This window comes from Sugiyamaella lignohabitans, chromosome D, assembly GCF_001640025.1.
Source record: "Sugiyamaella lignohabitans strain CBS 10342 chromosome D, complete sequence".
Classification (NCBI taxonomy): Eukaryota; Fungi; Ascomycota; class Dipodascomycetes; order Dipodascales; family Trichomonascaceae; genus Sugiyamaella; species Sugiyamaella lignohabitans.
In genome coordinates, this window is record NC_031673.1 from 843,108 (window position 1) to 862,762 (window position 19,655).

General features: G+C 45.1%; 5 protein-coding genes and 1 non-coding gene across 6 annotated transcripts; 2 read left to right on the top strand and 4 right to left on the bottom strand.

The window, feature by feature from the left end:
- Positions 1 to 3,194: 3,194 nt before the first annotated feature.
- On the top strand, positions 3,195 to 6,644 carry NCR1 (Ncr1p; the record flags this gene model as incomplete). The annotated part of the gene is made up of 1 exon (XM_018881989.1): positions 3,195 to 6,644. One exon carries the CDS (start codon positions 3,195 to 3,197, stop codon positions 6,642 to 6,644), a length of 3,450 nt encoding a protein of 1,149 aa, XP_018736413.1.
- Positions 6,645 to 6,921: 277 nt separating this feature from the next.
- AWJ20_4888 lies at positions 6,922 to 6,992 on the bottom strand (the record flags this gene model as incomplete). The annotated part of the gene is made up of 1 exon: positions 6,922 to 6,992. It is a non-coding gene; the product is annotated as a tRNA-Gly (tRNA).
- Positions 6,993 to 7,691: 699 nt separating this feature from the next.
- On the top strand, positions 7,692 to 8,732 carry HMT1 (protein-arginine omega-N methyltransferase HMT1; the record flags this gene model as incomplete). The annotated part of the gene is made up of 1 exon (XM_018881990.1): positions 7,692 to 8,732. One exon carries the CDS (start codon positions 7,692 to 7,694, stop codon positions 8,730 to 8,732), a length of 1,041 nt encoding a protein of 346 aa, XP_018736414.1.
- Positions 8,733 to 9,015: 283 nt separating this feature from the next.
- Positions 9,016 to 11,913, bottom strand: VHC1 (Vhc1p; the record flags this gene model as incomplete). The annotated part of the gene is made up of 1 exon (XM_018881992.1): positions 9,016 to 11,913. The coding sequence occupies one exon, from the start codon at positions 11,911 to 11,913 to the stop codon at positions 9,016 to 9,018; it is 2,898 nt and encodes a 965-aa protein (XP_018736415.1).
- Positions 11,914 to 12,260: 347 nt separating this feature from the next.
- On the bottom strand, positions 12,261 to 12,899 carry VHC1 (Vhc1p; the record flags this gene model as incomplete). The annotated part of the gene is made up of 1 exon (XM_018881993.1): positions 12,261 to 12,899. One exon carries the CDS (start codon positions 12,897 to 12,899, stop codon positions 12,261 to 12,263), a length of 639 nt encoding a protein of 212 aa, XP_018736416.1.
- A 1,001-nt stretch (positions 12,900 to 13,900) lies between these two features.
- On the bottom strand, positions 13,901 to 15,679 carry ABD1 (Abd1p; the record flags this gene model as incomplete). Its single annotated transcript, XM_018881994.1, has 1 exon — positions 13,901 to 15,679. The coding sequence occupies one exon, from the start codon at positions 15,677 to 15,679 to the stop codon at positions 13,901 to 13,903; it is 1,779 nt and encodes a 592-aa protein (XP_018736417.1).
- Between the last annotated feature and the right edge of the window lie 3,976 nt (positions 15,680 to 19,655).

Genomic DNA, 19,655 nt, shown 5'->3' on the forward strand with positions numbered 1-19,655 from the left:
TCTGGTTTTGCCGAAGTAGACCTCGTTGAGAATGTTACGGAGTTTGGACTCGACTTCCTCGACGAGCGTGCCGATGTTGGCGATGTAGGATGCGTCATCTTCTATGGGCAGCGAGCGCTCGGTCTGACGGGTCAGGTTGCCAGAGATGCCCAGTGAACCCAGTGAGTTGTTCTTTTCGCTCAGATCGAGCATCACGGTCGATGTCACTCGGAAGAGAGCTGTGCGTCTGGCTCCTTTCTCCACTTCGAATACATGGATACTGTCCCAGACACCTGTCTCGGTAGTTGTGCGTTCAGTGTCTTTTCTTGTTAGTTCTTGTAGGTTGGTTTGGCGGCCTCAGAAGCAATTGCTTCCAACAAATCATGCCATGAATATGGCGGCTAAGTCAGCTAATATAATCCATACTTACTCTTCTTGAACAGGGCGACACCAGCAAAGCCATCATCCTGATCCCAGAGGTAGACGCTGGAGATGCCACCCTCGTAATACAGGTCGCGGTAGATGTCGAATGAGTCGTTTGCCAGGACTTCGAGTTTTCGCAGGCTGGTGCTGGGATGTGGTCCATCTGCAATATCAGGGATGTATTCATCAGACCACGGTGATCGGTAACTGTCACCGTCTCTGTTATAATCGCATGTCAAGAACTTCTTTTTGGTTTTCGGGCATACTTGTACTCCCAATGGCTGGTCAACAGATGACAGAAGGTCTTCTGCAAGTGAAGGAGCAATCTTGCAAAGAGCAGTCAGGTTTTTCGAAGTGTTTTTGGGATCCAATCGGCGCAGGAGATCTAGCGAAGCATCAAACGGGTCGTCGGACTGTTGTTTTTATTAGTTTCCAGACTCAATGAGATCAAATAGTTTCAGATGTTGTATTTTAAAGCCAAATAGCTTCAACAAACCACGCTCAAGGCCCATAGAAGACCTATTGAGCACTGAGCTGGAGTGAAGCAAGATGAGTTGCTCGGTTCACAACCCCCAGTTCCAGGTACAAAGAAACTGCACAATACCGTGTATACAAGACATAGAGTCTCATTTAATTACTTCTCCAGTACTTACCATGTTGAATTGAATGTATCACTAGGTGTGGGAAATGATAAATGTACAGAACTGGTGAATTGGTTCCAGCTGTTTGTTTACAATTGACTATCGATACACCGTCTCATGCTGGCTGGTCTTTATCTGTATATGCTAGTAGGGATAGTGGTAGTAGTAGCCGTGCCAAGGAGTTAAGGAGCTTAATATTCCGGTTGTGGGATATCAAGCAATTGATACGAAGAAATAATTCACGATACTGACCTTTTATTGATATCAAATTAATGATAATTGACTTGTAACAGGCTGATCTAGTTAAAAAGAAAAAACTTCTCTAAAATAATGGTTAAAGTAAAAGATAAATAGTATTACTGATATACGAAATAGGGTTAGGTTCAAAGTTCCCCTGAGATATCCGATAATGTACATTACTTCAGACCAATTCTGGTACTGTGTAAATTATGGTCTACTATTTAATTCTTCGATGATATCAGAGAAGATACAATAAATACAATCTGTGATCAAACTAACTAAAAATCACATTATATATTGACAACAACCACTGTAATTGTGAATAGTCTTGAAGCCTAACAGGGTGAACTACCAAGTACCATCAAAATGGCAGGAGCTTACATTAAGAACGAGCAACGAGCCGCTGTTAGTACAATTAAACTACATCAAACCTCTTAGACAGCTGTGAATTTTCTCAAAGTTGATAAACTATGATCACCACTCTGTTTTTCTCTTTTTTTTTCTCTTAATTAATTAAAATAAAATTTTATTGATCTTTTTTCACATTGGTCTCAAAATCGTAATATCTACAACCTGAGTCTATTCTTCTGCAAGCCCTACTTATCAAGCAACCTTTAAATAACCGGCACATAGATTTATTTTCCAAAACTGATCAAAATTTCTTTGTCGATAGCAATCCATGATAGTCAATTAATTCCAATCGGTTTAATTTCGAAAAAAGTTTTATTTCCAGCTGAAAAGTGAAATCTTTGCCCAAATTCATCTCTGATCGTGCTCACAGCATAGCAATACATATACAGACAGGTGCAGGGCGATATGGGCAAGGAAATCCTATCACGCGGCACAAAGATAACGGTATTGCTCGACCGATAAGTAAGGGGTGTAAACGGCCCACCACCCCACTATATCCCTATATACTACTATCACATATACAGTATAGCAACAACAGGAAACAGTCTGTAGCAATAAAAGAACAGAACAAGTAGAGGGGCTGGATGGATCAACGGGAAGGAGCAGAAGAAGAAGTTGAGAGAGTAGTCTATTGAAGCTTGGAGAAAGCGACAAATAATATACAATGAAGTTATGGCCGGGAAGTTGGTATTTATTAATACTGTCAATCGCTGGTAGCATCAGCCGAGCTAGTGGTGAAGTCCCAGAAGAGTCTATAAACAGCTCGGTGCTGCGAGAACCTGGTCGATGTTCGCTGTATGGAAATGTAAGCAGAACCCCTAATCAGAGGAAAATGATAATGGTCGACCCGGATCAGATCGACTCGAGCGGAGCGAGAGGAGCCGTGGGGTCTGGGGCGAAGCCCCAGCCGCCGGAGGCAAGATGGCCACCCACAGGTCTAAAGCTCGTGACTAAGATCTATGGAATTGAATGGATAGCAACTAACAAGATTTCTAGTGTGGTAAGAAGTCGTTTTTCGGATCAGAACTGCCATGTCCTGCGAATGAGGTTGCTGTGGAGCCAGATAGTAAGACAAGAGAGGCGTTGGTTGAAATCTGTGGAGAGCGATTCAGTAGTGGTAATGTGTGCTGTGACAGTGGGCAGATTGCTGCTTTGAAGAAGAATTTGAAAAAAGCAGAAGGCATTATTGCATCATGTCCAGCATGTAAAGAGAACTTTTTCCAGTTTTTCTGCGAGTTTACATGTTCACCAGATCAGTCGCTATTCTTGGAGATAGTGGAAACAGGAAAGTCTACAGCTGGTAAGGAGGTGGTTACAGAGCTCAATTACTATGTAGAGGAGAATGAGGCTCGAGATTTTTATGATTCATGTCGAGAGGTCAAGTTTTCTGCTACAAATGGTTATGCTATGGATTTAATAGGCGGAGGAGCGAAAAATTATAAAGACTTTTTAAAGTTCCTTGGGGATGAAAAGCCATTACTGGGGGGTTCACCATTTCAAATGAACTTTCCCTGGTTGAATAAAACGGACGAAGATAGCAGAGATCCAGAAGGTGTGAAGAGAAGCGATGTGGATATGCATAGCTGTGGAGACGAGGACGAACGTTACAGATGTGCGTGTTCCGACTGTTCAGTCGCTTGTCCCGAATTAGAACCTGTGAGAGACGGTGGCAAAGGTCGACTGGCTGTAAGCAGATGTACGCTGTTTGGCGGAAGGGTGTTGTGTTTCTCGTTGGCTGTGTGGGTGGTTTATGTGATTTTACTGAGTTTCCTGTTGATGGGTCTGTGGGGGTATAGATTAGTTCGAGGACGAGTTGTTAAGGCTAATGAGTCGTTGAGCCTGCTCTATGATGACGGTGAAATTGATTCAGAAGATGAGTATGAAGACGATTTTTACCAACGACCAGCATTTCTCAGACGTCACAGTATAGGAACGAGGAGGACGAGTGATGGATTGGAGGAAGACGATGATTATGACGACGATGACGATGACGCCAATGATAATAGAAGAGTAGCAAATGTCATTTATAACCCCCGTCACCACCACAGCACCGCTCCATACAAATTAAACACAGTGCTACAAGACGGGTTTTCACGGCTGGGGTTGATATGTGCTAGCTTTCCAGCCGTAGTGATATCGTTTTCCTTGTTGGTGGTGGTCATACTGTCGTTTGGGTTGATCCGGTTCCAACTGGAGATAGATCCTGTCAAGTTATGGGTCAGTCCGACCTCTTTAGAGTACTCTGAGAAACAGCATTTTGACAGTAATTTCGGGCCGTTTTACCGTGCACAACAAATGTATCTTGTCAATGATACCGGTCCTGTGCTATCCGACTATGGTACATTACAATGGTGGTTCAGTGTGGAAGAACGGATTGGCCGGCTGCGCAGTAGCCATTATGGAGTTTCTTATAACGATCTTTGTTTGAAGCCACTAGGAGATGCTTGTGTGATTCAGTCAGTGACACAGTATTTCGGTGGAGATATCAATGCGGTACCGGAAAACTGGCAAGACAAGCTTCAGTCGTGTGCTGATTCTCCTGTTAGCTGCCTGCCGCCGTTTCAACAGCCACTGAAAAAGGAAATGGTCTTTGGTGGGTATATTGGCGACGATGTAATTACGTCTAAAGCATTGGTAATTTCGTTGGTGGTAGAGAATTCGGATGATCCGGAAAAGTTGGCAGTGGCCCAGGAGTGGGAAGAGTTGTTAGAAATGTTTTTGTTTTCCGTTCAAAAAGAAGCAGCATACCGAGGTCTGAGATTGTCTTTTAATGTAGAGATATCTCTAGAAAAAGAGCTCAACAAATCAAGTAACACAGATGTGAGAATCGTTGTGTTATCATATGTGTTTATGTTTTTATATGCATCGCTGGCACTTGGTAGCGTGACCCCTCAGTTGAGTCGTAGATACCTCGTCAAGTCGAAATTTTCACTTGGTCTGTTTGGAATCTTTGTTGTTCTCCTGTCGGTAATTTCGTCAGTAGGTCTTTTTTCATATTTTGGAATCAAATGTACCCTTATTATCGCCGAAGTTATTCCATTTCTTATCCTAGCAGTTGGTGTGGATAATATATTCCTGCTGACACATGGCTTGGAAACTGTGAATTTGACCCATCCGAACCTGTCCATTGAGGAACGACTTGCTCTGGCACTTGGTCATGTTGGGCCTAGCATTCTGCTGTCGACTTTATGTGAAGTTTCGGCGTTTGCTCTTGGTGCGTCAGTGGCCATGCCAGCAGTACGAAACTTTGCCATCTATTCAGCAGGAGCAGTGTTCTTCAACTCGCTTCTACAAATGACAATGTTTATGTCGGCACTATCACTAGATCAAAGGCGGTCAGAAGATGATCGAGCTGATTGTTTTCCATGCATTCGCATTCCACGCATTTCGGGAATCTCGCGACCCTCGTTTTCTTCTTTCACAGCTCGAGTACTGAGCTCACCAAGTATATTCGATGGACAGCCAGGACCTCTACCATCAGGAAACCATGGAGGAACAAATGTGTTTTCTGATATTATTAGGAAAAAGTATGCTCCATACATACTATCTCCCCAGGTTAAACCTATTGTTATTGCCATATTCACAGGATGGCTGGCCATTTCTCTGTCGTTACTGCCTCATATTGAGCTAGGACTTGATCAGAGACTAGCTGTCCCATCTGATTCGTATTTGGTTGACTATTTCAATGATCTGTACGACTATTTCGGATCCGGGCCTCCTGTTTACTTTGTTACACATGACTTCAAAGTTACTGACAGATCCTCTCAACAAGCTCTATGCGGAAGATTCTCGACATGCAAAGAATTCTCGCTCATGAATATTCTTGAACAAGAACGAAAACGTCCTGCTGTGTCATATATCAACGACCCCGCTGCCAGTTGGATCGATGATTTCCTACAGTGGCTTAACCCGGACTTGGACGACTGTTGTCGGTTTAAAAAGGGCACTAATGAAACCGAAGTATGTGCTCCCCATGCATCTCCTCGCACTTGTGAGGTGTGTTATCTGGACAAAAAATGGGATATAACCATGGGTGGTCTACCTAATGGAGACGAAGAGTTTCTCAAATACTTCAACATTTGGATTGAAGCGCCTTCCGATCCATGTCCTCTCGGCGGTAAAGCTCCATATAGCCATAGTGTGGTTGTTGACGATGACAGTTCCAGCATTTCTACATCCAACTTTCGAACTGCTCACACTCCACTACGGTCGCAGTCAGATTTCATCAATGCATACGCTTCGGCGAGACGAATCGCCCAATCAATCGAAGACCATACTGGAGTTCCTACCTATCCGTACTCTACTTTCTACATCTTCTTTGCCCAGTACTCAACAATTATCTATGATACTTTCCGACTACTGTCGGTGGCCCTATTTATTACTTTTATCCTTTCTACAATCCTGTTAGGTTCTATAAGGACGGCATTTTCTGTTTGCATTGTGGTTGCCTGTATAGTGACAAATATCGGTGGTATCATGGCATTGTGGGATATCTCGCTCAATGCAGTGTCTCTGGTCAATTTAGTTATTTGTGTTGGTATTGGAATCGAGTTTTGCATTCATGTTGCTCGAGCTTATACATTCACACCTCGTATGGACATTGCAGGCTACACGGCCGTTTCGAAGGAAATGCGGGCTTTTAACGCTCTCACTGGTGTTGGTGGATCTGTATTTGGAGGAATTGCCTTGACAAAACTTATCGGTGTCTGTGTATTGGCATTCACGCGATCCAAGATTTTTGAAGTTTATTATTTCCGAATGTGGACTGCTCTTGTTCTCGTAGCCTCTACACACAGTCTAGTGTTCTTACCAGTCGTGCTCACGTATATTGGAGGTCGTGGGTACTTAATAGACGGAGGTGATGAGGGCGTACCTGGAGATCTGGCCTCTAGACTTTACGGTTCTGAAGAAAACTACGGTACCGAACCTGAAGAGGACTTCCTTGATTAAAATTTGTTTATGTTTTTTATTTTATTTCTTTGTAATATAATAATATCTGACGCAATTGCATCCTTGAACTCTCTGTTTCGGGCTCAATGCCTCCGGCGGCTGGGGCGCTGCCCCAGACCCCGTTGCTCCTGCTTCGCAGGAGATATCACGGGCAAACTCCACCTAGCTGTTATTTCCCTGGTATTTGATAAAAGATACCATTCTATCTTTTCTAAAAAGGTTTACCTAACATTATCCTTCCAAAAGTCAGTGAATCCGGAGCAAAAAAGAAGGTCTATGACCATTACGGGAATCGAACCCGTGGCAGCAGATTGGAAGTCTGCTATGTTACCACTACACCAAATGGCCGGTGATTGTGTTGCCTAAATGAACAGAGCAGGGACAATCTTAGGTATAAATGAACTCCGTAATAGCTCACTATTATCAATAGAAAAGAAAATTCGTTTAATTAGGTGTATTAGTTATAGCAGATTGCAATTCGAAATTGGCTCGAGGAGTCTGTTTACATGCTTTGCAGCTTGGAAAGATTCACAGGCTTATCTGCATAGATCGTCCCGATGTCTGACATCCGGCAGTCGATTGAAATTACCAAATATTGACAATATTGATTCAAGCGGAAATAAAATAATATCATACAAGACAGAAGACTATGAAACAAATGATCGAGAGGCTTCTCACTTAATATTTGATAAGTCGACCTCAAAAAAAACCATTCTTAGCTCTCAATGTAACCTGTGACCCTTGCCGCTATCTTTTGAAAGAAACAGTATCTAAGAACTTTATCATTCGTCATTAACAACTAAAATATTTATAACTATTAAACAAAATCTCACAAAATTAACAACCATTGTTAGTGAACTCAATTAGTACCGCTTTTCTATGAAAAATCTCAATATCAGAATTTATTTGGCTGCAGTTGTAGTTTTGCCTCATATCGATTAGGGCAAGGAGCCCCTTTTAAACTGAAAAAAAAATATTCCACCGTGCATATAATGCAAAATCGTGAACTATCGAACCTCTCTCTCTATCCTCACCTTTTAACAAAAAATGTCGGATTCCATGACTGACGTATCTCCAGCTCCTGAGGCATCTAATGGTGACCTTAACTACTCGGACCAACACTACTTCAACTCTTATGACCATTTTGGTATCCATGAAGAGATGTTGAAGGATGATGTTCGTACCACTTCGTACCGCAATGCCATCTATCAAAATAGACACATGTTCAAAGACAAGGTTGTCCTCGATGTTGGTTGTGGTACCGGTATTCTCTCTATGTTTGCTGCTAGATCTGGTGCCAAGCATGTCATTGGTGTTGATATGTCAAACATTATCCACATGGCCCGTAAAATTGTAGACTTGAACGGATTTTCCAACAAAATCACTCTTCTTCATGGTAAAATGGAGGAGGTCGAGCTTCCATATCCCAAGGTTGATATCATTATCTCCGAATGGATGGGTTACTTCTTATTATATGAATCTATGTTGGACACTGTGTTGATTGCCCGTGACAAGTATCTCGTGGAAGGAGGTCTCATTTTCCCTGACAAAGCCACCATCTATGCTGCTGCCATTGAAGACGGCGATTACAAGGAGGAGAAGATTGGCTTCTGGAACGATGTCTATGGATTTGACTACAGTCCCTTCCAAGAACTTGCCCTTGCAGACCCTCTTGTTGACACTGTTGAGCTGCGTGCTGTGATCACTGACCCCTGTCCTATTTTCGATCTTGACTTGTACACTATTACTATTGAAGACCTTGCCTTTTCCAGAGAGTTTAGCCTCAAAGCCAGACGTGATGACATTGCTCATGCCATTGTTGCATGGTTCGACATTGAATTCTCCAAATGCCACAAACCCATCAAGTTCTCTACTGGTCCCCATGCCAAGTACACTCACTGGAAGCAAACCGTGTTCTATCTCGCCGACGAGGTTCTCATCAAAAACGGCGAGTACATCACCGGTCGTCTGACCAGCGGTCCCAACTCCGAAAACCCCCGTAACCTGGATATCACCATCACACACAAGCTTGAGACCGAGGACGAAAAACGCAAGAGCGAGGGAGAGGCCCACTATGTCATGAAATAAAATGCCGCCTGTCCTCTGGTCCGTCGTCGCATCTTCTCCCGCATTGCATATTTATACTAATATTTAATGTAATTTATTGTTCGCTATCACCGCTCTCTGACTATGCCTCCGGCGGCTGGGGCTGCGCCCCAGACCCCCCGGCTCCTCTCGCTCCGCTCGAGTCGTTCCATCTAAGGTCCCAGCCATCTCCTGCGAAGCAGGAGCCACGGGGTCTGGGGCAGAGCCCCAGCCGCCGGAGGCACGAGAACGAGGACACACGGAGAACGTGAAGAAATGCATTAAATTACAAAGCAGTGGTTACAGTCATCGACTGGGAATGCAAGAGGATCATGGGAGGAAGGTCCTGGCACCATAATTCGAGCGATTCGACGTATTCGAGCGACTCGTCTTCGCTCTTGTGGGTGCCTGGACTGGGTGCTGGGAGCGTCGAGAAGATGACAACTGAGTCTTTCGATGTTTGGTTCATCATATCGTTAAGAATCACGTGTTGGGCTTTGGCAGGTAGGTCGTTGAAGGAAAGGTCCCGTTCTTCGTCTTCGGGTACTCCTGTATCTGTCAATGTGAGTGATGTGTTTGATGAGCTGCTCACTTTCTGCGAAGTCATGGTTGAAAGTGGTGATTTTTGTGAGAGGGCAGCAGCTGGCTGTTCATCGAACGTTACTTTGTTGGTAGATAGTCCTGATAGTCCAGATTTTATCGATGATGGCCTCGATGGGCGGTTGGATGATGGTGCGGTAGATGTCTCATCAAACATTATAGATCGTCTGCCTGCTTCAGGTTCTTCGACAACCCGTGTATCAGGCATGGTGTTGCCGAGGAAATGAGGCTTTAGTTTCTTAGATTTGATACTGCCAGTTCCTGAGTTCGTACGTATTAGTGAGGGCTTTGTCTGCTTGGCAGAAAGTGCGGCAGCAGCGATTTGACGAGCTACTTCGCTCGTTGGCTGTGATGGAGTAGTGAACACAGGTCGTGTGGATCCAGGTAAACTGCCGCCACTGCTGGCCCGACGACGAACAAACAGCCTCGGTTCAGCCATCTCAAGACTATCGTCTGCATCCTCAAACTCTACTTCAGAATCAGATGACGACGAATCACTGTCATAACCATGCTTGGTCAAATTAGATTTCATCAAATTGTTGGTATGCATGGAGAATGAGACGCCTAATCGCTGAAGTTCCGAGACTGTATGGCGGCGTTTTTTGGCATCAATGATTTTGCGTAGTTGATGATTGGCTTCATTGCCAAGGTTCTCATCCGGTATCAGATCACCAACGTTGCTGTTAATATGAATGCCATGATCAATGTTACTGGAACGAGCTTCTTGGAGTTCTATCCACCATTCGTCCTCGCCAAGAAGTCTATGTACGCGACCTGACGTATCAGGTTTGCCATGAATAATAGTCTCGTAGGCACAGACATTGCCAGCACTAAGACACAAAACAAGAACTTCAGCATTGATACGCAGTTTCTCTAGAAGTAGTTTTATACGCGACTCTTCGCTGGCAACATCTTCACCAAACTCAACGAACACAACTACTCGTAAGATGTGATTCTTTTTCCACACTGGAACAGTATGCAAAATAGCACCCAACTGGAGAATTAGCGTGTATGTGTCAAAGTTGGTGGACAAAGCACTCATGGCACCATTTTCATCCACAATCTGAGCAGACATTTGAATCGGATACAGATCGATGTATCCCTTTGTGTCACTGAGAGAAGCATTCAGAGACTCCTTGGTAGGAAACTCTAGTCGTGGAAAGCCCTTGGCAATAGCAATATTTGCTTGCATTGTGAGTAGATCCTCTATAATGTGCACCCACTCGGTAACAGTTATGCTAGGTTCTTTCCGACAAGAGTCAGTTGGCAGGTCCTCGATCTGGATTGCTTCATCGGAACGATGTTGACCGGTCAACGACTCGTCTCCTCGACAATGACTATTGTTGTGGCGCGAGGGGTAGTGGTTCTTGAGTTCAAAGAAGCCCAAGACTGTAATATTAGGTTTCATACCACCCAGTCCAGATCCTAGATATACGTTACGGGCACCCCACACAACATTTGGACCCGCTCCTATTTGTACAAATCCTTTAATGTTACTAACGTCACGAAGTTTCATCCACGAGTTTTGTTGCTTCTTCATTTCTGGGAACGACTGGGTAAAGTCCTGTGTCACCATAACATGACCCAGTATATACAAACCACCTTTCTTCAAGTGATTACAAAAATGAATCAAACTCCAGCTTGTTCTAGGATCATCTACTAACAACAAGATCTGTGGTCTCCAGAACTTGACATGGTCTTGCCTAAGACGTAACAAGTACTTTCGCACTTGATGATAAATAAGCGTCTGTGACACATCGCCCCATGGTTTTGGTGGTGAGATATAATGGATAGTGAGGAATAACATGGCAATAACACATATCATAGCAGATGCAGAAATTCCGTCTGCTACAAACATAGATAACACACATAGAGCAGCGCCTAATCCAGCCGATGTAGAGTTGAAATATTTAAAAGACGGTCTAAAATTAGGCGCACTGGCAATCTTCAACAAGAAACAAGCCAAGTTAGTGACAACAAAAGTCATCAAATATGCCATTGTGATGAACACAGCAATTTGGTTAATGTCAAACAATAGAGTTATTTGAGTAAGAATATAACTCAAGAAAATTGCTGGCAACGGGTTATCGTCTGTAGAGTATCCCTTGCCAAACCATGAAGTGTATGGAAGAAGATTATCTCTAGCAATAGCTTGTAGAAGCTTAGCAGCACCAACAACGCCCATTAATGCGGAAAATAGTGAGGTCGAGAACTCGCCCATTATAATCAGCATTGGCGAAAGGTTGGAGTTGCGGATAATCTCCAAATCTCTATATAGCAAATCTCGCGATACAGTTGAACCAATTGATAGAATAACCAGACAGTAGCAAATAAAAGTCACCAACAGTCCCCATAGTGTTCCCTTAGGAATGCTCTTAGAGGGTGCTTTTAAGTCGCCTGACATGCTAGCACCAGCAAATATACCAGAAGTAGCAGGGAAGAAGATGCCAAACATGTCTTGGAAATTTTCTTTCCCAGGCAATTGACTACCAGCAGCACCTGATGTGAATCTTGGAAAGAAGTTGTCTTTAAATGTCGACCAAGAAAGACCAGTATAAGCAGCACCGCCAAACTTGGAATCCATATAGGGCTCCACTAAGAAAGTGGAAACAGGAACTGAAATCGTTGCTACTGCCAGAATAACAAACAAAATACGACTAGAGCGAGCAAATAGTGACGGTCCGACAACACATACCGCTGTACAGAGAGCTAACAAGATACTGGCGTATAAAAGCAGCCACCATCTTCCCTCAGGGAATATATGCGATATCGCACCTGACTCCTGCCCAAAGTTGCTTATCATAGGCTCACAGAAACCCACAACATTCATACCACTATAATACCGTTAGTTTTGACCCTGGATGCCGACTCGAGCGAAGCGAAAGGAGCAATGGGGTCTGGGGCAAAGCCCCAGCCGCCGGAGGCAGACCCTCACAATACACACCTATTAAGCACCTGACCGATATAGAAAATGACACCTATACTTCCGCCAAACTCAGGTCCAAGACTTCGACTGATCATGTAATAGGCACCACCACCACGAACCGTACCGTTGGTGGAGATAGCTGAGATGGAGAGAGTAGTAAGAAGGTTGACTCCGTATGAAGCCAGCAGCAAGACCATCATTCCCAAGATTCCCGTTTGACCCAGAATGAATCCAAAACGTAAGAACATCAGAATTGAGAGAACATTGAGTACCGTTGGTACAAAGACACCTTCAAGAGTATTCATTTTGCTATATTGCGAGTTGCGATGCAGCTTCTCCTGCTGTTCTTCGACAACTGTGATACTTCGATTGAGACTATGACTCGGCTCAAACGATTCACCTCCTGTGGATCCATATTTGACTTTGCTTTTGCGATGCAACAATCCAGTCTTACTGGTCACAGTATCATAGTCAGAGGAATCACCACCTCGCGAATCCAAACCATGGATAGCGTTGGCACTTAGGAGCACCGAATCATCCAGAGCTATCTTCGGCGAGGTGGATCTGGATATTTCAGAGCTCACATCAGAGCCTGTTCCAGGCCGTGAGCTCTTTCCACCAGCTGAAAGACCTCCCGGCGCCATATACTCCTATCTATTAGTGTCTAACGAACCGCTTGATCCAACTTGTCTCTTATCGCCAATTGGATTGATACAGGCGGTGACCAAGGGATATGAATGCTAAATTATAAGATAGTCACAGTCAAGGATCTAAGAGAACCGATAGAACCAATTATGTGGATTTCGAATTAAGTTTCACAAAAACCTGGTCCAATTAAACGGCCTCCATCCACCTTATCGCACTGATCCTATTCGGTCGCAGTCTCTGCAAGATAGCGTGCCATGGCCCACGGCTGACAATCCCTAATACGGCGTACCTCGGTGGTATGTCTCACTATACAATATAATTTTAATCAATTCAAATGATGAGATTCATTTGTTATATACCAAGTGGACAGTTAGGGCGTCAAACTTTTAATATCAGTTAGTGTACTTTTTTCTGTGGTTTTTGCAACGATGTAGCCCACAGGTGGACCCTGCATATTCACATCGGCAGGGCCCGTTTCCGACTCTAGAACCTATTGGGAGGGACAAATTAAAAGCAAATTGAAAGCCTGGAGTCCTTTATAAGGAATAGTATTATTTCTCGGTTGGAATCTAGACGGTGGAGTTGTGTGTATCCATTGCACGACATAACACTACTCGAAGGGCAGATTATATCGCATGCTTATCAATCCGAAAACGCTCCTGTGTTCTTGTCCAGACAATTGCTAAATCACAAATTAAATAATCTAATAATCTCTACGTTCTCGAATAACCAGCATCAAAAGGCTCATGTTTAGTTCATGTTTATAAGGTGTCATCTCTTTCTTGTTTATTAGAAAGCTGGTCATCTCAGTCGTACATATTCTGCGTTGTGATTGAACCTCATAATCCAAAAGAGAGAGCTGGGTTAATGTGTAACAGGTTAATAACCGGTCAACTAGTACGACCCAAACTCATAACTCGAGGGCAGTGTCTAAAACATAGTCCTAGTATCTTAGGAATTGTACAATAGTCATAACTAGGTATCATAACAGAATCAACTATTCCTTCTCGAATGCAAAAACGGTATAGATACCAGCAGCTTCACGCTGGTCTCCTTCAATTCCAGGAGTTCCGTCTTCTTTATAGACTTTGAGGATACGACAGAAGAAGAGGATACGATCGCGACCACGACGACTGGCCAGCTCGTCATTAAAAAAGTCAAGAAAGTTTCTCCGCAGCACGAGCCGCAGTCCATACTCTTTAGCTAGTTCAGTAAAGGCCTCAAATGGTACCATGAACTCAACCACATTTGTAACCGCATCATCAAGGAAAAAGTTATATTTATAGCCAAAGATGTCTTTCAAGTCGTCATTTGATTTGGGAGGTTCGTCTTCAAACTGGATTCGGTAAGCTGAATTACCCCATTCACGGACACCCGCGGGAAGCTTTGATATGTGCTCCAACAATCTGTCGCTATCAGGAGTCGTACCAATAAAAGTGCCACCCGGTTTTAGTGCCCTCGATACGTTTGACAACATAGTACGAGCTCTTTGTTCATTTTCAAAAGAATAATGGATAGTGAACTGACTGGATACAAAGTCCACAGGAAAAGCGTCAGGATGCACAATATCTTCAATGGTCCGCTCAAACGCATCACCCACACAGAAATCTGCCCAAAAAGATTTCTGTCTCAAATGTTCATATCGTTCTTTGGCTTGTTCTATACTGATATCGGCAATGTCCACACCAATCAGCCCAGAAATGCGCTGTTTACTCCATTTCTGAAGATCACCACCTTTACCACAGCCGATATCAAGAACGACTTGACGAGGTCTTGAGAATATTTGAATCAACACTGATTTAATAAGGTTATTAAACGATCGCAGTTTGATAATGGGCGACTGTGTTCGTTCTTCAATAGATTTGTTAGGTCGTTCGTTATAATGAGCTCGGATATCGTCAGCGGCGGCTTTGTCGAGCTTTTCTCGTAGCTCTTGAGCTTTTCTGTCTCTTTCACCAACATCTGATCTTCGGCTTGGTTTTTTGAGTTTTCTTGGAGGCGAAGCAGGCGAGGGTGACCGTTGCCTTTTCACATTATCCGTTGTTTCCTTGTCATCAATGGTACTCTTCTGAGATGTGCTGTGAGTCTCTTCCTTACTCTCAGTCGACTCTGTAGTTCTACTCGTTGACCTAAATTCTGAGTTATTTGAATCTTCACTTATGTTTTCCTTCTTCTCCCCGCCGTTAGCCGAGGTTCTGTTGAGCTTTTCATCTGGCTCTAGAGCTTCTCTGTCTCTTTCACCCACATCTGCTCTTTGGCTTGGTTTTTTGAGTTCTTTGGGAGGCGAAGTAGGCGAGGGTGACCGTTGCTTTTTCACATCAGCCCTTTTTTCCCTTTCATCCACGGTACTTTTCTGAGATGCAGTCGATGAAGCTGATTGAGAATTCTTTTCGTCTATCACCTCACCGTCTAATTCAGACAAGACAGGTTCTGCGAGAACAGCAGCAGTAGCAGATGCTGCTTTAGTCAGAGTATCCACAGCAGCTTCTGCGACAGCTTCAACCGCCTCGATAACGGCTTTTCCAGTGGATGTTCTTGATTTTCCATTATTTTCCCTATCAACCAGACTTTCAGGCTGTTCAGTACTACCATCATAGTCATCGTTGTTCTGGTCGTGAGTCTCGATACCACGGGTCTCTATCCTCACAGGCGCCTCGTCTTCAGTATCGCCAGACTCATCACCGTCACCTCCAACATTTGGCACTTTTTCTAGATCTTTTTCATCTGCGCTATTCTCAGTCGACGCATTCCATGCATCTCGCGCTGGGTCATACATCACAAATACGGTAATTAGATATTTTTCACTGGTTCGTTAACCAAGATCGACCTCTGGTTCACGAACATGAAATAGCGAGGCTTGTTCTTCAGCTGCATAACAGGACTATTTTGATCTCTCCACCTCTAATCCACAGTCCACCACTTGTTAAACCAGCCGAAAAGGTTCTTTTCCCGGTCTCAATTAAAATAATTCAGCTATTTTCATAGCCAATGCAATGAGGTCGATTCCACTAACTAAGTGATACCAGTTAAGTCCTCGTTTCAACCTTCATCGTCAATTCATAACACCTCTCCCAGCCTAGACATACACATATATACATTAGTTACATCATACAAGAGCTACAGAGCACACGTATAAGACCGCTAAACTCACACACAATCAACAAACCCTCGAGCCGGGTCCAATTACGAACTCTTCTGTTTAGCCCACTCAGTAAACTCCTTCCGTTTGGCCAAAATGTCCTGGAAAACGGGTCTTGTCTCCAGAGCAATATACGGACTATCCCACGTTAGTACCAGTCCCGGACTGCCTCCGGCGGCTGGGGCTCCGCCCCAGACCCCGCTGCTCCTCTCGCTGCGCTCGAGTCGTTCCGTCGACGGTGCCAGCAATCTCCTGCGAAGCAGGAGCCACGGGGTCTGGGGCGGAGCCCCAGCCGCCCGAGTCGTTCCGTCGACGGTGCCAGCAATCTCCTGCGAAGCAGGAGCCACGGGGTCTGGGGCGGAGCCCCAGCCGCCGGAGGCAGAACCCCCATCCACACTTACTTTTTGCCCTGTGATTGAAGGTCTTTCATGGCTGATGAAAAGGAGATGGGTTTTAGAGACCCCGCTGACTCGAAAATGGCAGCGAAAACGGCCAAAACAACACCGACTAGAGCTTCAATTTGGATCTGACGAGAGAGTTAGTGACACAAGCCCGACAATGGCAACTAAAATCGAATTTGACTGAGCCATTATCTCAAATGAGTCCATGGGTGCGAACAGACTGGAAACTTACGTCCAAAGGAAGGCCGAGGTTCAGCAGCGACGAGGTTACTGGCTGACGTTTGGTGAACCGGGAGAACTCATAGGCCGAGTACGCAGAGTGAACAAGCGCCAGAACCGCCACAAAATAAACAAGTTTGGCGACAGCTGACATTGCAAATGCGAATCCAGGCCAGTACAAACAAGAAAAACCACACACTACCACTGCTGGAAAGTGAAAATAATACAGCAGCCACGGAATCTGTCGAGAGATACTCTGTAGATCGACTTCAAACGCACCTGCGAACATGAACAGCAACAGCCTTGCATCACCGACGCAGACGCTGGTGGTCGCTGCCTCCGGCGGCTGGGACTCTGCCCCAGACCCCGTGGCTCCTCTCGCTTCGCTCAAGTCGGGCTGGGGGGGGGGGGGGGGGGGGGGTGTCCAGAGCTCAGTCCAGGTGCTGGATTTGAGTTGTTCCGGGAGTGATTTTACCCGGAGAATCAGCTGTTTTCAACTCATATTTCACGCTTAATAAACTACAAAGAACTCAATTGCAAGAGGATCGAGACGCCATACCCCATCCCCGACGCCCGATTCGAGCGAAGCGAGAGGAGCAGCGGGGTCTGGGGCGCAGCCCCAGCCGCCGGAGGCAGTCTGGCCCGGTGTTAATCAGTTACTGTATTGCCCTAAAAATGTTTAAATAGAAAAAAATAATAGTTATAAAAAAGTGTTCAGAGAGAAATTAGTACTCTGGTTTCTGGAGGTTCGAGTCGCCGCCAGTCAGGCCGCCGGCCTTGAGTTCGTACGAGGGGTCTTCAAAGGAGGGGTCGGCAGGGGAGAACTGCTGGTGGCCGGTCCTGGCTTTGAACAGTTTGCGGAGTTCGACTTTGGGGAGCTCCATTCCTCGGTGAGGAGTGGCAGGATTGTGTGTGTAATCACCGCCAACGAGACTCGAGATCTTGGGTCGTTCTCTGTAACCAGCAGGGATGCTGTGCTCTACAGAGGCTCCCTCGACTTGGAAATCCTTGGCGGCGCTTTTGTTGGCGTTGTCGACAATGTGCGACAGGGCCATGTCTCCTTGACTCATGCGACCAGCTCCAGATCCACCTGGGTATTCAAATTCACCATGCTCAAGAGCGTCTTCTTGAGCTCGGACAGAGGGAGGAAGAATCACAGCAGGGTCTTTGGTAATGGAGACAAAGTCTTTTCCTTTGTCAGAGACATCAGGATGACCGGGTCCTACAGTACTGAACTTTGGAGATCCAGATGGCAAGACATCTTTAGCACCGTCGCTGGAATCATCAGAGCCGGCTGAGGAACGACGGCGGTTGAAGAAATCGGAAATGGATCTTCTCTTCTCAGGGTTTTGACCAGAAGACCCGCTCATAGAGAACGCCACATCTCCTGAACGATGACTGCGGGGAACAGAATCATCATAGTACCGAGCGCCACTACGCTCACCATCACTAACAGAGGGAAACTCAGCAGCAACGCGAGCAGCATCATCAGGACCAACAATACCGTGGATATCCATATGTTGATTATTGTTCGAACCACTCTTGTTATCCACCCGGTTAACCATCGCATCGTGAGAAGGATTGGTAAGACCAGCATCTGTTGTAGGTTGTGGATTGGCGGCATTGTGTGCCGTCTCGGTGGGGTTACCTGACCCGTAGCTGGCGCCATTGTCGTTGTTCTTGGGGTCCCAGGGATTGATCAACTCGCTCTTCTTTTTGTTTAAAGAGTTTTGTACTGCTTCGGGGAGATGTGCAATTGACTTTTTACGAATTTGTTCTCTCGATGCCTCGTCTTTGATTACAATGTTCTTTCCAGTCTCGGGATCATAAGCAATGTTAGGTCTTCCACTCTTGGATTTGAATCGGAAATCTTGGTCTGCGATTTCTGCGTGAGTGTCAAAAGTTTCAGAGGTACTGCTCTTTCGGTGGCTACTGGAACGTCTTTGCTTGTCAGCCATAGGACCACCTTCAGGCACAGCTGCGATGTTTTTACCACCAGAACCGGAGATGTTTGACTGGCCCTTGCTTGGAGGAGGCGAAGTAGAATCGGAGCCTGATCGACGGAAAACACCTAGAATCGATTCCTTGATACTCTTTCGGCGTTCGCCTTGAGAACCAGAACTACCGCTTCGTCGGTCTTTGCTCGAGCTGATTCCTACTCCAGACAAACCAGTAGGTTCGTTCGTGTCATCAATAGCACTGTCGTTGTAATCGTGCAAAGTGTTAGCCTTGGCTTGAGTTGAACTTTCGTGATAACCTTGAGACTGAGATTGGTCATAACCCATGGTTCCACTAGTCTGAGTTTGACCCTGGGACTCGGGACGATGAGACTCTAGTCGTTGATCAGCGTTGTATGCCATGTTACCGGTGGTTTGATGAGCCTGATCAATGGTCTTATTTTTCTCGGTCTTTAGCTTATCAGAGAACGATTGCTGTTTGTTGGTTAGTTATATGGTCAAGGAAAAAAACAAAAGGGAGTGGGGTTACTTACGTTATTGTTGGAACTATCGACACCACTAAAATTCTGAGTATCAGAAGAGGAGAATCCAGAACCAGCTGTTTGACCGTAGTTTGAGGTGCCAATTGGACCACCAGTTGTACGAGTGGTTTTATCAGTTAGAGGAGCACTGGTAGGTGCTGCAGGACTGATGTTACTGCTGCTGATACCACTACCAGTATTCGATGAACCGTGATAAGTTCCTGCTCCTGCTCCTGCTACTGCACCAGCTGCTAAACCAGTTCCAAGACCAGTTCCGTAGCTAGATCCGTGGTTTGTTCCGTGGTTTGTTCCGTGACTAGTTCCGTGACTAGTTCCTTGGCTCACTGAAGTGCCAGTGGCTGGTCCTAGAGTTGGATCGGTAGACTTGTGATTGACGTTGGCTTGAGGGTCCAAAGACTGATAAGTTGATGTAGAATTTACACCAGTTGGGTCAACTGATTTATGGTGAACGTTGGCTTGAGGGTCTAAAGACTGATAAGCCGATGACGAAGGT